Source organism: Nyctereutes procyonoides, unplaced genomic scaffold (assembly GCF_905146905.1).
Source record: "Nyctereutes procyonoides isolate TBG_1078 unplaced genomic scaffold, NYPRO_anot_genome, whole genome shotgun sequence".
NCBI lineage: Eukaryota > Metazoa > Chordata > Mammalia > Carnivora > Canidae > Nyctereutes > Nyctereutes procyonoides.
This window is the reverse complement of record NW_026575043.1, coordinates 46,443,638-46,457,760: the sequence shown is the minus strand read 5'-3', so window position 1 is coordinate 46,457,760 and position 14,123 is coordinate 46,443,638. Positions and strand designations below refer to the sequence as shown.

Sequence of the window (14,123 nt, the reverse complement as noted above, 5' to 3'; positions counted from 1 at the left end):
GTGTTTGGATTTAATCACTGCAAGGAAATCTTAGTTGGAAAGCCGAGTGAATCAGCTGGAGTTGCTACCGCCTTAATATGAGGGAGGGAGGCAGGGACTGGGGAGATGGAAACACACCCAAGACCTTAACATTTCCACTACAGCTCCCCATTCTAGAACCCAAAGTGTCTCAGTTCCATTTAATTAAAACAAAATTCAAAATTTGCAGCTTTATCAAATTGTATGGGCTCCCTCTCAGACTGTATATATACTCCTTAATCGTTCTTCGGTGCCAGCTTGACAAAGGTAGAGGATCTGTTGCCCAGCCTATAATGACTTATTCAAGTCCCATTGAGTGAAAGACCTGGTCGGGACACAGACCCATCCCCGCAGGTGACGTGAGGTTGGGCGCCTGAACAGGACCTTCTCATATAGTGCTCCAGGGCAGCCAAGAGCCAGGAAGTGGCATATGCCACTCAGTTTCTTCAGGTGTGCTCCTTTTCCTAGAGCTGCTGGGAACTTCCCTTGAAGGTGTAGCTACCTGGACAGCCTCTCGCTTCCTGGGGGCTTTCCTCAGCTGGAGCAGAGACGGCCATGGGAGAGGTCAGGAGGACTTCATGCCGACCGACACCTTGGGGGAGTGCCCACACTTAGGTTAGAGACCCCTTATGAGCCAGCAGCCGTGTGGACGAGCTTCTAGAAGCCAGCCCCACCCACCAGCCACTTAGCATTTTCAGCCTGAGCCAGTCCAGCCCACGAGCTGTGTGACTCCCAAGACAAATTCCTTCTTAAAGGTTATACCCCTAAGAGCCTGTAAGCTGAAAAAAATGACGTGTTACATTCAAAATGATACTTAAAAGATTTTAACTGACCCCCAGGAGTTTAGAGGCAATTATGTTAGAAAAGCCTTTTGGGTTGGGTACTACTTACACTCAGAAAAAGTTTCCTAGTTAAGGGGATGCAAATGTAAATATGTATGTACGAGATACTTTATTGACAAACCTTTATTGACAAACCGTTTGCTCATTCATTTGTATCGAATAATACTGGGTGCACCTACAAAATACAGCTGTAAGATTCAGCCCACTGTTTTAATCTGTCATTTCCCAGCAAAATGGGATCAAATTAAGCCCTGTGAGCTGCTTGCCAGTGAGGACTGTTGGGATGCCCGACCTAGCACTGGTGGGACCAGCAGGGAGGACAGAGCACCGGGCACCCAGCCTGGACTCCGCCAGACAGCAGTCAGCTCTGCTCTTTAGCCCCGAGCTCGCGCCCATTCCAAAGCCCAGGCTGCACCCCTGCCTGTTACATCACAGCGCCCAGGGCTGAGACTCAGGCACGGGCATTTTCCGAAGATCTCCAGGAGTTTCCAATGTCAGAGACAGGATAAGGCATAAGGCCTCTGCCATCCAGTGGAAAGTTGGCTTCGACATTTAAAACTGAGGATTTAACATCACCTTCCTGTTCACTAACCAGAAATAGGAGGTAAACCCATTTGCTTTCTTCAAGCCCTTTCATTCAGTGTGTGAATCTATGCCTCTGGCATCAATACCTTCCTGTCCTTTTGATGTAGAATCAGGAATAAAGGGGAAAATGAACAGTCTATATATAGGAAGCTGAAATTGGTCAAATCTTTATATTCTCATGTAAAACTCACTTCCTGCCACAGCCACTCACCACGGTTAACTGTCCGTTTTTATTTTTATAGATTTGTTCTTCTGGTCCTGTGTCGAAAACTATTGTGCCTTCTTTTCCAGGACTGATATAAAACTGTAAACTGGAAAACACACAGAGTAATCAATTACTGACATTCTTAATTTTCACCTTCTGTCTGCAAAAGAAATTCACTTACGAAGCTTTACTAGTTTAGAGAGCAAATTCCCATTTTATTACCGTTGTATTGTGTATTTGAGTAATCAAACGACGACCCTTGCCACAAGTAGGAAACTTACCACGTGTTTCTGGGGTTATTTCCAAATCAATTTAACACGTTCAGTTCTTCAAGGGGCCAGCCTGCTGTCTGAAGAACCACCTACATAGCATCCTGCTGAAACTCTCACGGGGTGGCCAGGTCTCCCCTCAGAGATCCCACAGAACACTCCCCACTCTCCCTCCCTCTTGCCCGTATGAATTTGCTCCTCAGGCTGCACTGGCTTGAGACCCATTAGGAGCAGCAGGGGGGGGCAGCCTGCTTGCATGGAGGCGCTAGGGGGCACAGCACCTGATTTTAGCCTGAGAACAAGAATCCAGTGTGACCTCAAACTACCCCCTACCGTCCCTGACCAGCCAGCTGACACCAGACTGGCTGCTTAGCCACCTTGTGCCATGTATTTCTATGTCCTCTCATCAGTTGTAAGCAGCCTACAAAGCTGCAGCCACTGTGCTCAGCCAAACATCCCAGACAACAGGCCTCCACAGGACAGGTGTGGCTGGCTCCTGCGCTGGCCCAGAGGTCCACCTTTCACCTGGTGATGACTACCCCCAGGAATGGAAAGGCCCTCCCTTTGAGAACCGGGCCCTAATACTCTGGCTGCCTTGGTGAACAAGTGATGGTGGAAAAAACCCCTACCTTCCCTGGACAACATCTACAATGTTCCCCCTCTTCACCAGCATGACGAGCTTCGTGACTGCTTCGAAGATGTGTTGACACTGGAGGATGGCATCCCCCTGACGAGGAGAGGACACAGCAGTTCTAGTAGCAGTGGCTCCAGAGGAAAGCACTCTCCATACTGAGGCTGCAAGGCAGGCAGCTCAGTAGCGTGGCGGGGTTTCCCTCCTCTGGCAGACACTGGGGGCCATCACTTACCTTTTGTTTGTGGTCCTCCGGCGAAACATGAATGACTAAGATTCCATCGCTGAGGCTGCTAGTAGAGACACCTGAGGAGTAAAGACACATCCAGAGTCAGAGACCAGGAACCGGACAATTTGGCATTCATACAGAAAAAAAGAGGTGGTGTATCTAGGAGCACCCCCACCCCACACTTTGTCCCTCCTCACTGGGCCCCCGAGGATGAAGGGCACACCCCAGCAATCAGCAGGCCCTGAGGCTGGGAGGGCGGTGCTCAGAATAAAACAGGTCATCGGAGAAGCTGTTGTCCGGCCAGGATACCTGGATGAAGGGGTGGCCTCTGACATTTACTCCAGAAAAAAAGAGGCACAGGCCAGGCCCGGGCAGCCCCAGGCTTTACAGGCACCCTACGCTTCTGTCTTCCAGTGGAGGGTGTCTTCCTTACCGATGTTTGCCCAGGACCTAAGTCAACCCAGTGAATGGTCTGAAGATGGCCCATGTCTTACCTTTGAGTGTTGAGTATTCCATTTTCTGCTTGATTTTGGCAAGCTCCACCACATACGCTGCATTCTGAGTAAGGAGGAGTTGGCGCTGCCGGGCCTTGAACCCTTTCCTGTCATATTTAATGACTGGGATGCCGTACTGCAAGGAGAACACAGTGACTCCGTGGGAGGAGGGGGCGGAGTACAGAACTCCTTATTACACCAGACTCTGGTAAGACTAGTTCCTTTAAGCACTCAGAGAGGCTCAAACGTCCTGCCACACAGCGCTTCCCACCCATGACCCCTTGGGCCTCTCAATACCCCTGTCCTCCCCACTCACAGAAGGGTGGAGGTAGCAAGAGGAACCTGCCCAGATTGTGTACAGCTAAGTTACGAAGCCGTTGGCACCCTGCCACACTTCTTCGAATAGGGGATATTCAGCGATTAAGTTCATGACTGTGTTTTGCTCAATTTCATTGAAAACCAAACCCATGGGGTACCCGGGTGGCTCTGTAGGTTGGGTGTCTGCCTTCAGCTCAGGTCATGATCCCAAGGGTCCAGAGATTGAGCCCCGCATCGGGCTCCCTGCTTAGCAAGGAGTCTGCTTTTCCCTCTCCCTCTGTCCCTTCCCCTACCCTATGTGTGCTCTCTCTCAAATAAATAAATAAAATCAAAAGAAAAAGAGAGAACCAAACCTAGTTCCTAGGGTGACTGATAAGGACCATAACAGCAACAGGTACCTAGTGGTCACACGGGCCCCACAGTCTTCGTTAATACCCAGAACATTACAGTCGAGAGCCCAGGCCACCCTCCCACCCCCCTGCATGTCAACAGCACTTCCAGACGCTCTTCATACAGAAAACAGACCCTGTTAAGGGAATCCGGTTTGGCCCAAGGACACCCATTTCCTTACCTGGATTTTCTCATTGCTAATGAGTTGAAGCACTTTGGGATTAATGTCTCCTTCGTCTGGGGAGGGAACCAGAACACAGTGAATCAGCACTAAATACCATCTTGGTGCAAAAGCCACTGGTATCTGCTGGGTTTATGTCCCTCTGACAGAGACTTCACCTATGGTCAGGAAATGCTACGAAGTCAGGCATCTTCTTTTGACTCTTTAAAACAGGAGAAGCAAGAGCACAGATGGAAAAATGTACTCACCAATCCGACTGTTGGCAAAGGGCTGGTTTAAGACTTCTGCATAACCTTCTTTCTTTCCCCTGAAGAGTTCACTTGTAACCACCTTTTGCTGCATCTGGTTAAACAGAATTGGAAGTACAACAGTGGTAGCCTGAGGATCCCTGGAACAGAGGCCCCTTAGGTCCATGGGATCGTTTACTTTCCTTGATAAGCTGTAGAAGCCTTGTCCTGATTTGGCACAGAAATCACAACATGTTCTAGGCTTTTGCCAAGGTGCCCTAAAAATGATGCTGGCAGAGACCAGAGCAGACACTTAATGCTGGTCTCTTGCATGCTCTTCCCAGAAGTGGAGTTTTCAGAATTTTCAGAGAGCACTTCTTTTCTTCTGGGTCAGAGATCTATCTATAAACTACAACCTGAGGGCCAAATCCACCCTGCTGCCCCTTTTTTGGAAGTTTTTTTTGGGGGGGGGGGGCGGTTATTTTGTTTGTTTTGGCAGCATGGCTCTGCCATCCATTTATATGTTGTCTCTGGCAGTTTTTGTGCTCCACTGGCAAAGCTGAGTGATTATAACAGAAATCACGTGGCCAGCAAACCCCAAGATATTACTCTTTAGTGCTTTACATAAAAAGTCTGCTGACCTGCAGATAAGCATGAACAAAAACCTCTGGCAGAAAAGGGGTCCTGCATTCTGTGCAGTATAGGGACCACCTGGGTTGTGTTCCCATGGCAACAGTGTGAGCGGCACCCCCCCTTAACAGCTGCCCGTGAACGAGGATTCTGTGCTAAGTGGCCTGGGTGTGTCTAATCCTCAACGCACGTATGAGGCAGGGGCCCAGGATGACCCTTGGCTCCCAGGTGAGACGGCGGGCAAGTGCCACGAGTCCTGGCCTCTCCACCACCTTGCCACCTGCCCATGTTCCCTGTCCCTACCAGTGCTTTCCTCTCGGCCGTGATCCCGCGACAGTACTTCCGGACCAGGTTCCTTATACACATTTTCCTGAGCAGGTCCGATGCCTGTGGGGAGAAGACATTTCTGTTCCATGTACCTCACTCATACCGAATCTTGGGTGGTGGCCACAAGACAGAAGCTTCGAAAGTACAGTGGAATCCAGTCTCATATAAATGACAGCATTGGTATTTTAAACTCCAAGAAGGCAGTAAATTTGCTAATCTTGCACTACCTTTTCACTGTTGCTAGACCACTGGTTCTTTTTTTGTTTGTTTGTTTTTAAAGATTTATTTATTTATTTATCCATGAGAGACACACAGAAAGAGGCAGAGACACAGAGAGAGGCAGAGACATAGGCAGAGGGAGAAGTAGGCTCCCTGCAGGGAGCCCAATGCAGGACTCGATCCCAGGACCCCGGGATCATGACCTGAGCCAAAGGCAGATGTTCAACCACCCAAGTACCCCTAACCTATTGGTTCTTAAACATGAATATGTCTGAGTCATCTGAGAACTAGCAAGAAAAAAAAAGAAAAAAGAAAGGACTCCTAGAGATGCTCAGTAGACCCAGGCTGGGACCCAAGATCTTACTTACATGACCCCCACTGCTCTCTAAGACCCTTGGGCCCTTGGGCCCTTGGACCATCTTTTGAGAAACATCTAGGTGACAGTCATTAAAAGCCATTGGGAAGGGGGTACTTGGGTGACGCAGTCGACTGAGCCTCCAACTCTTGACTATCATGAGATCCAGCCCCATGTTGGGCTCCTGGCTCAGCACAGAGTCTGCTTCTCTCCCTCTCTCTCTGCCCCTTTCTCTACTCCTTCTCAATCTCAAACAAATCTTAAAAAAATCTTGGGGTACCTGGGTGGCTCAGTGGTTGAGCATCTGCCTTTGGCTCAGGTCGTGATCTCAGGGTTCTGGGATTGAGGCCAACATTGGGCTCCCCATGGGGAACCTGCTTCTCCTTCTGCCTGTGTCTCTGTCTCTCTCTCTCTCTCTGTGTCTCTCATGAATAAATAAAATCTTAAAAAAAAGAGAAATCAATCATAAATGCTCTGTGCAAACAGACCTCTGTTGGCTTTAGCGTACGAATTTAGAGGAGTGCCATTTCTTGTGTAACAACCTTGCCAAGAAGCACTTCGCTAAGGCAGCCCTTTTGAGCCAAGGGAGGCTGTACAAGTACATAGAGAAACTGAGCCCCATCAATGCCCAAGTCACTTGCAACAGGTGTCCCTGTTCAGTCCTCACATTTTCCAAGATGCCAGGAGGCCTCAGCCAGCTCTTGTCCAAGACGTTCTTTGGGACATGGTAGCGAAGATTCAAGATGTAATTCTTACGCACGAACACGATAAACTCCTCATTGTCAGGGCAGAGGGGCTTGTTGCGGTTGATGAATCCCTTTATGAACCTATAGGGGCAAATGTTTCGTTAGCTTTCTGGCCCATTTCTTTACTGAGACTCTCTCCACTTGTTTGATTTCAAAGGCCAAAATGGTAGCAACCTCTCCAGTCGCCATGCAGGGTGACACTCATGTAGCCTGTAGGTCAAGTCTGCCCCCAAAGATATATTCTATTTCACCCACACCATGCTCTGTTTTGTGTTGCGTTGAGTAGTTTGAATTAGTTGCTAACAACAAATGGCATAGGAAGGCAGTTGACCTTGTGACTTTTGAACTAAGGGAATCTAATCAACATCATGAATTATGATGATTGGCAAATCAGGGAGCTCAGAGGACAGCAATGGAGCTGAATCCCTAAGGCCTGACATCCTGAAGGAAAGACTGGCTATCTGCACAAAGCCAAATAAGTCAACCAAGTCCACGGTCACCTTCTGTAGAGAACTCACTTTCTCACGGTCCGCACAGCCCACTTTCTCCTTTTGGCCACCTTCCGAGCCAGGGCCCCACGCCAGTGGGCTTCAAGTCTGATGGCTGAAAGAGTTCACTGCAGGCATTAGAAGGTGAGCACAATCACATTTAAATACAAAGGGCTTTCTTCAGAATCATTCACCCCCCCCTTTCCCCAAACATCCGGATGCCCACCACAGCTGTCAGCCAGCCCCAGAGATGGAAAATTGATGTGTTGCAAGTTCCTCTCTGGGGGTGCTCAGACCACTGAACCAGGGCGACAGGAACACCAACAGTGCTGTGGGAAGCTTTTAGGAGAGTCCCAAAATTACAGGAAGGGGTCCAAGCTTCCCCAGGGCTTCCTGAGGGGGGCACGTTAATTGTGGGGCTGCGTTTGGTTTGTCTCATCCAGTGCGTGCTTAAGTGTAGTTGTCTACACTTAAGAATTGAGATGCATCAATTGGGACACACAGAGATTCCTGGCTTGCTTCCCAATTTTTAAATGCTTTTCATATTTTGTTCAGTTATTCAGATTTTTAAAAAATGTTTTCTGGGGCACTTGGGTGGCTCAGTCTGGTTAAGCATCCATCTCTTGGTTTCAGCTCAGGTCATGATCTCATGGGTTGTGGGATCAAGCCCTGCGTCAGGCTCTGCACTCAGTGAAGAGTCTGCTTGGGATTCTCTCTCTTTCTGAGTCTCAAATAAATCGATGAATAAAATCCTCTTAAAAAATGCTTTCATTCCTCATAGCAGCACTGTTTGCTACAAAACAAATAACTGCAACAAGCCACACGTCCATCAACAGAACAGCTAGATTATGGTATATGGTATATGGATTATGTGCTATATGAATAGCACAGGGGTCTGCAAACTATGGCCCTTGGGCCGGCCACCTGTTTTTGTAAATAAAGTTTTATTGCAACAGAACCATGCCCATTTATTTATCGCCTACAGTACCTTTGTGCTACAACGCTGAGTAGCTATTGGCAGGGGCCAGATGACCCACAAATCTAAAGTACCATCTGGCCTTTAAGAAAAAGTCTGCCAACATCTGACATAGTACAATCCTGTGCAGCTATGAAAATAAACAACCAATAATACACAGGCTGACTGGTTGAATTTTTTGCTCATTGCAAACGGGCAAGTTTTTGTTGAATTCTTACCTGCTTGTCTTTTTTTCACATACACTCTCCTTTCTAGGCAGGCTTTGTATGTGGCTTGGATCCTCGCAACTTAAAATAAAACAAAAGTTTTGGTGAAAAGGCTTTTGGTTGTGCAACCCTGTAGCTGTTGGAGGGCAGGTCGGAAGTGGCCTCAGGGTGTACAGCACAGAGCAGAGGGACCAGTGCAGCAGGGCAGGAGGGGAGGGGGGTGGGGTTCATGAAGCCTGGCTGCCAGAAGCTTCTGGCTCCCCTGTCCCTCTCCTTCCCTGAGGGTAAAGAACAGACTCAGTGGTAAGAGCCCCCCCACCCCCACCCTGTCTAGTGAGGTTCCAAGCAAGGCACTGTTTCATCCTCACACCACCCCTAGAAGCAGGTGCCAAGCACAAGCCACAAATGGGTGTGCAGGCTCAGGCGGTGGAAACCTGAGTATGAGCAGTGCAGCTACTGTGGAGGGTGAACCCAGGCATGTGGGACCACATGCATGCTCGCCCTGGAACTTCTCTATCCACGTCTCTCCACCTGGTGACTGAGTTCCCATGACAGGCCAAGCTCATCGGGCTCCCCATGCCCCCACAGACCAGCAGCAGCCCATCCCTTGGGGACTGATTAGAAACACTGTCTGAGCACCCCTACCCCTGCCCCACCTGCAGCCAGCACCTGCCCAGAAACCAGGTCCTGGGATCAGTGCTTGCTGCTGTCAGGGTCAAAACATGAGATCCGCAAGCACAGTGGTTACAAGCCCAGATCCTGAAGCCAGAGAGACCCATGTTCAAACCCCAGCTCTGTCGCTTACTGGCTGTGCAGCCTTCAGCAAGTTCCAACATCTTAGAGCTCAGGTTCCCGGAATATAAAGTGGAGATAAGAGGGCCACAAAGGTTTGTTCTAAGAACACAATGAGGTCCTGAGCACAGAGGATATCATATGCAGCCAGCACACAGCAAGCATTCAGATTACTCCACAGGGCACGTCTCAACAGAGCAGTTGAGATTTCAAGGAAGAAGTCCCATCCCACTGCAGTAGTTTTTAAATTTGGTTGCTCTCCCCCACCCCCACCACCCCATAACTTTCCTTATTCACCATGCACAAACCCCCTCCACCCTGACCGCAGGCTTTGAAACGACACCTTCCAACATCAGATACGGATATGAATGAAGTTTTCAAAGCTTCATTTGAGATTTAGGCATAGCACAAGATTTGGGTCCTGGGTGCCTGGGTGGCTCAGTCAGTTGAACATCTGCCTTCACCTTGAGTCATGATCCTGGGGTCCTGGGGTTGAGTTCTACATCAGGCTCAGCGGAGCCCGATGCTCAGCGGAGAGCCTACTTCTTCCTCTACCTCTTCCCCTCCCCACTGCTTGTGTTCTCTCTCTCTAGCTCTCTCTCTCTCTCAAATAGATAAATAAAATCTTAAAAAAAAAGAGTTGGGTCTTAACTAGAACTGGGACAGCAATCCAGTGTTCAACTTTCCTTTTTTTTTTTTAAAGATGTTATTCTATTTATTCATGAGAGACAGAGAGAGAGCCAGAGAAAGAGAGAGAGAGTGAGAGGCAGAGACACAGGCCAAGGGAGAAGCAAGCTTCCCACAGGGAGCCCAATGCAGGACTCAATCCCAGGACCCCAGGATCATGACCTAAACCAAAGGCAGATGATCAATCACAGAGCCACCCAGGCGTCCTGTGTTTAACTTTCCATATATATCCATGACTGCCCTCTGAACACACATTAGGGCATAAATCCATGTGTGTCTTATCACAACCCCCAATTTTCAGAGCCAACGCTTCTGATGCTTATATCAAACAGCAGGTGTAAGGTGTATCCCAAGCTAAGCTGGTTCATTTCACATTCTACTGAAATCAGGACAGAGAAACATTACCTAATTGATGTTTACTAAATTCAAAGGCATCTTCAGTAGCAAACAGAGTTCTGGGAAAACGAATAAATATTTTGGTTCTAGAAGTGAAAAGAGAGATGGTTGTAATGGTTAGTTGGTCAGTTACCGTCTGCACTGGCTTGAATAGTAGCGTCTCCCCCAGAGCCTCAGAATGTGATCTTATCTGGAAATAGGGTCTTTGCAGACATCATCAAAGTAGGGATTGAGAGGAGATCATACAGAATGATGGGTGACCTAAATCCAGTGAGTGTGTGCCTATAAGGGACAGAAGAGGACACACACATACACACACACACACACACACACACACACGGATAGGGAAGTCCATGTGAAAACGGACAGAGACTGGAGGGATGGGACCACGAGCCAAGGAATGTCAGGGGCCACCAGAAGCGGGGAGAAGCAAGGAAGTCTCTCTCACAAAGCCCGCTGACACCTTAATTTTGGACTTTGAGCCTTGAGAACGGCGAGAGAGTACTTTCCTATTGTTTTAAGCCAGCCAGTCTGTGGTCATTCATTTATCCAGTCTCAGGAAACTACGACACCAATTCAACCAGAAGTTACTTCTTGGGCTTTGAAAACTGATGACAAGGAATAGGAGTCTAAGTTTAAGAGAAGATCCCATTGACCAAAAAAGATAAATCATCAATGTCCATCATTGCTTCCTGCCTGCCCTACCCAGCTTGTGAGGGAAACTTCCCAGGGCAGCCACTGGGGGAAGCAGTGCCTCATGTCCTGTGATCCCAGGTCCCCATCCCACACAGATCCCACTGGTGACCTCCATGGTCTGCCTCACTCAGGATGGGCTAAGCCCCATTCCCCTCAGGGATCTGGCTTGGAGATGTAATGAAGTCTTGAAGCAGGGCCCAGGACAGAAGCATAAGGATGGAGAGGGACCAGGGTGACCACAGGGGGCTAGGGGGTTGGCAGGCAAAGTTCATGGATAGATACGAAGGCAGAAATTCTCTGCAGCCTGGGAATGCCCATCTACATCCTTGGGCTCTGTTCCTTACCACCACACACCAACCCTGACCAAAATGACTCTAAGGACAGATCAAAATCTTCCTGGTTCACCACACTGAGTTTGCCTCAATACTATCAACGGGTATGAAAGTTCTACTGATCCTAGACAATTAGAACGATAGCAATGTGCTCAGAGTTCTAGAACACCACCTTCTGGAATGCCACAGGAGCTTTCACATTATGAAAGCCCTAATAGCCTCCTCTGAGAAATCATGCATGCATTTGAACAATAAAAAGTCCATGCAAACTCATTGTGCAGGCAAAGAGGTGCCACGGAGCTCTAAGTCAGGTTTAGAACACAGGGTTTCCAACTTAATCTCCTCAACAGGCAGTAATAGAGCCCTTCCAACCACCTGGAACCTGTGATACTGTGATTTGTAATAGGAAATACATATTTGGTCATAGTTCCCCAAACCCTTATAATTAGAACAAAAGGGACATCTTTTGTTATGATATTTGGATTTTGTTCCTGAGATGGTTTCAAAGTGATAAAAGTGAAATGGATGTCTTGCTGTTTATAACAGATCCCTTCCGGCCACACCACACCTGAGTTTATGCCAAGGAGATGATGTTCACAAAGCCCCCTGGATAACCTCAAGATGATGGCTCATTGCTGGGGGAACCAATCTTGAGATGAGAAGCTCAAAACTCTCAGCCCACCTCCAGGTAGGGGAGAGGGGCTAGGTAGGGATTGAAGTGATGACCAACAGCCAATGATTTTATCAATCATGCCTGTGTAATGAAGCTTCCATAAAACCCCAAAAGGACATGGTTTTGATGTTCTGGGTACACCTGGAGAGGGCATGGAAGCTCCATCCTTTTTCCCCAACCCACCCTATGCATCTCTTTCATCTGGCTGTTCCTGAGTTCTATCCTTTTGTAGTAAGCCAATAACCCAGGAAGTAAAATATTTTCTGAGTTCTGTGAGCCACTCTAGCAAATCAAACCTAAAGAGGGCGTCCTAGGAACCTCCAATAGATATCCAGTCGGTGGTCAGAAGCACAGGTGACATAGAGACTTGCAATTGGCATCTGAAGTGGGGGGTGGACAGTCTTACAGGACTGAGTCCTTATCTTGGGGATCTGACACTACTCGGGGTAGACAGTGTCAGCATTGAGTTGAAGTGTAGGACACCCCAGCGACTTTCAGAAGTACTGTGGAATGTTCTGGGTGTGAGCCAAGTACTGAGAGCAGACACACACAGGAGTTTTGTCTTTACAGAGCTGCATTGAAATAGAGTGGATAGAAGTATCTGCTTGTACCTCTACATAAATTCCTTAAAAAATTCATCTCCAGGCTCTAGATGCTTATGGATCAATGCAGAAAACTTTCTAACGGGCATTTCTTGGCCGCTTACCTCCCTAACTTGTACTCTTCCGGTGTGTAGCCAATGTACTTGATCAGCCGTTCTACGCCCTCTGCTGGAGGCCCATGCCAGTATGGCCAGGTGTCTGGGCACAGAGACTTGTACCTGGGGAGAGGAACAGCCCTTCCAGAAAGCCATTGGACTTTACACTCACCCACCGAACCCTCCACCAGAGGTCAGCTTTGCTCAGCTGTGGCATGCCAGCCACTCAGCACAACCTAGCGGACTCATCACACCAAACTTCCTTGAATTCAACAAGCGTTACATACACTTGGCAAGAAAGATAAAAGAGAGAAGCTTTCAGTAGGATGGGTCTGACCTGTCTTCATGAAACAATGACATCATCAGATAATCCACCCAAGAAACTCCATTCTACTTCTAAGTATATACATGGAGACATGAAAATATGGGTCCACACACAGGCTCATACATGAACGTTCACCATGTCATACTGTCATTATTCATCATAGACAAAAGATAGAAAACACCCAAATGTCTGTCTGGTGATGAATGAGTGAATAAACATGGGCCAGCACAGGAGGACAAGGTACCATGCCTGGTAAGTAATGTGGGACTTGGACCCAGTAATGACTAAGATCCTGATTTCAGCATACATTTCTAGTATGTGGTCACTATAAAAAGAACCATGTGGTCTGTAATATAATGAAATAAGCCAATGCAGAATTCAAAGTGCCTATGGACTAAGGCTAGAAGCTTAGAGCTGCTAGACCAGGACCTGGAGCTGCTAGACCAGGACCACACTGCCTGGGTTCAGGTCCAGCTCAGGAGCTGACAAGTCACTTTGCCCCCTCACCTCTGCAATGTGAACAATTAACAAGACCTTCCTCATGGGGGCATCACAAGGTCGAAGTGAGATAATCCATGGAAGATATTGGGCACAGTCCAAGACTTCAAAAACTGTTAGCTATGGTGTTCCTATTATGCTTCTTTACTCTTAATATTGTGAGATATGGTTTGTACTATTTTAAAATCAGATTAAACTGTTAAAAAAACATATTTATTTTCCTGGAACTATACTTTATGAAAAAGCCCATTAAGGGCATTGCCATGGAATGAATGTCTATGTCGTCCCCTCATCTTGAATTCATGGGCTGAAATCCTAACCCACAATGTGATGGTGTTAGGAGGTGAGGGCCTTCACGGAGGTGATGAGGTCATCATCAATGGGATCAGTGCCTTTATAAGAGGAGACCCGAGAGCTCCCTCACCCTCTTTCTACCATGAGAGGACACAAGAGAATGGCACTCTGCATGCAACCCCAAGAAAATTCTCCCCAGAACATGACCATGCTGGTGTCTTGATCTCAGATTTCCAGCCTCCAAAACATGAGAAGTAATTCTCTGTTGTTTATAAGCCACCCAGTCTATGGTACTTTGTGATAGCAGCCCAAACTAAGACAAATATTAAGTGTCACATGCTCTTCCCCAATTATCTAAATCTAGCCACACACACAAAGGCGCAGGTGCATTACTACC

At 47.9% G+C, this 14,123-nt stretch overlaps 1 protein-coding gene across 1 annotated transcript in view; it reads right to left on the bottom strand.

The window, feature by feature from the left end:
• Nucleotides 1-1,490: 1,490 nt before the first annotated feature.
• The window catches only part of MYO1H (myosin IH), a 42,810-nt gene continuing 30,177 nt past the window's right edge, over nucleotides 1,491-14,123 (bottom strand). Inside the window, exons 19-30 of the mRNA XM_055322733.1 lie at nucleotides 12,619-12,732; nucleotides 10,221-10,297; nucleotides 8,349-8,417; nucleotides 7,185-7,269; nucleotides 6,588-6,747; nucleotides 5,323-5,406; nucleotides 4,411-4,504; nucleotides 4,163-4,218; nucleotides 3,274-3,409; nucleotides 2,786-2,856; nucleotides 2,549-2,646; nucleotides 1,491-1,756 (exon numbers count right to left, since the gene is read on the bottom strand). Coding sequence (XP_055178708.1) covers nucleotides 1,633-1,756; nucleotides 2,549-2,646; nucleotides 2,786-2,856; nucleotides 3,274-3,409; nucleotides 4,163-4,218; nucleotides 4,411-4,504; nucleotides 5,323-5,406; nucleotides 6,588-6,747; nucleotides 7,185-7,269; nucleotides 8,349-8,417; nucleotides 10,221-10,297; nucleotides 12,619-12,732 — 1,168 coding nt within the window. The 3' untranslated portion in view covers nucleotides 1,491-1,632. The remainder of the gene's footprint in view (nucleotides 1,757-2,548; nucleotides 2,647-2,785; nucleotides 2,857-3,273; nucleotides 3,410-4,162; nucleotides 4,219-4,410; nucleotides 4,505-5,322; nucleotides 5,407-6,587; nucleotides 6,748-7,184; nucleotides 7,270-8,348; nucleotides 8,418-10,220; nucleotides 10,298-12,618; nucleotides 12,733-14,123) is intronic.